The sequence below is a fragment of the Aplysia californica genome, unplaced genomic scaffold, assembly GCF_000002075.1.
Source record: "Aplysia californica isolate F4 #8 unplaced genomic scaffold, AplCal3.0 scaffold00494, whole genome shotgun sequence".
NCBI lineage: Eukaryota > Metazoa > Mollusca > Gastropoda > Aplysiida > Aplysiidae > Aplysia > Aplysia californica.
Genome location: NW_004797764.1, coordinates 584,593 through 586,236, shown reverse-complemented (window position 1 = coordinate 586,236; position 1,644 = coordinate 584,593). Strand labels below are relative to the sequence as shown.

Below are 1,644 nucleotides of genomic sequence, written 5' to 3'. Positions count from 1 at the left end.
TTCGATTTTCTCAAAACAGCATTTTTCAGGATGGCCCCCTTGTGCTTAAAAGCGACATATGAAAAACTGTACAACACATCCTCCGGTAGTGCGGGACACATGCATACACATAGAACCCTAAAACAGGAAAAGTGGTCAACATCATTTACACTAAAGGAGAAGCTAACAGGTTAATAGAGGAACTAAGCAGGACTGCCCAGTGTATGATAGATAATAGACTTCGAATGTGATGAGATCGGGAAGTAGAACACAAATTATAATGAATTAAAATTATATATAGATATATATTCTTACTTGGGTATCCATAGCCCATGCCATAACCGCCATAACCTCCATAACCGCCATAGCCTCCATAACCGCCAAAGCCGCCTCCGATACCGCCGATTCCGATAGCGCCGATTCCAAAACCGCCCATTCCCATTCCATAACCTCCGAATCCCATGCCGTATCCGCCAAAACCACCGATTCTGCCGATCCCACCGATCCCACCGATTCCACCGATCCCGCCGATTCCGCCGATTCCGCCGATTCCTCTATAGTATCCGGCTTCAGTGAGAACAGTTGCCATGGCAACGAGCAACAGGGTAGCGATGAGTCGGCTCATACTGTTGGCTTGCTCTATGGAAAAACGTTTTAAAACACACATTTTATTATAAAGTATGACTAAAACACTAGTTGATTTCTACTATTATAGTAATGGTACTAAGTCGTCTGTCATTGTCTTACGACCCCCCCAACTTCGGGGCAGTGCTACGGACTGAACTGTCTTTAGGCCATTCCCAAAGGGAAGGGGGGCACATGTTTTTATACACAGTAGAATTGTAAATGGGCTGATTCATCAATGTCATGCTCATATCTGCCTGAACTGCAAAAGGGAACTGCTGCCTTTTCTTTTCTCAACCTTACTATCGTCATATTTTCCTCTGCTTCTTCATGTTTGTCACACTCTTGTGACCCTCTGTTTCCGGGGTGCCTTGATAGAGGAAGCAGACTTTGTACTGTTGAGGCTAGAGAGGTGAGCAGAGCAAGCCGGATTCCTTGTAAGGGCTTCTCTGTTGACATCCACCCTTGGCGCTTGTAAGACCTTATACAGTTGCGAGCGTAGTAAAACCTCTACAAAAAAACAACAAATTGTCTTACGATGTCAAATGCATCATCTGCAGAGGAGACATCCCTTAACCCTATCCGTACGCCCTGGGGTCTTTTTTTTACCCCAGGGGTTGTATTCTTCACATTTTAGAATACTTCTAGTACAAATATCTCTTTGAAACTTTTATTATTTCTCAAAAAAATCATTTTGACAGCCTGCTTTGCAAAGCGTACGGATCGGATTAACGAGTAAATTTTCTCTTTGGAAAGGGGAGGCACAGAGTTCCCCACGTCGTATGGATACGATAGTAAAACACGACGTACGGATAGGGTTAAGCGTAATAGAAGAAATAGGGTAAAGAGGACTTGTGGCTTCTACTTTAGTGAGACCAATTCTGGCACAAAAGAGTTTGCCACATTTTGGGCTTCATTTCAATCCGAAAAGAGAGGGTGGGTGGTTGGCGGGTGCTCTGGTGTGGTTTGCTTCTACTTTCCTATCAAACATCTATCGTCCTTATCTCTCCTTCTTGTTTTTTATGTTTGTTACTCTCTTGT

The 1,644-nt window shown here is 43.7% G+C and overlaps 1 protein-coding gene across 1 annotated transcript; it reads right to left on the bottom strand.

Annotated features, from left to right (window-relative positions):
• Positions 1-145: 145 nt before the first annotated feature.
• LOC101845713 (keratin-associated protein 19-2-like) lies at positions 146-604 on the bottom strand. The gene is made up of 2 exons (XM_005105832.1): positions 295-604; positions 146-150 (listed from the first exon to the last, which is right to left on the bottom strand). Exons 1-2 carry the CDS (start codon positions 602-604, stop codon positions 146-148), a joined length of 315 nt encoding a protein of 104 aa, XP_005105889.1.
• Between the last annotated feature and the right edge of the window lie 1,040 nt (positions 605-1,644).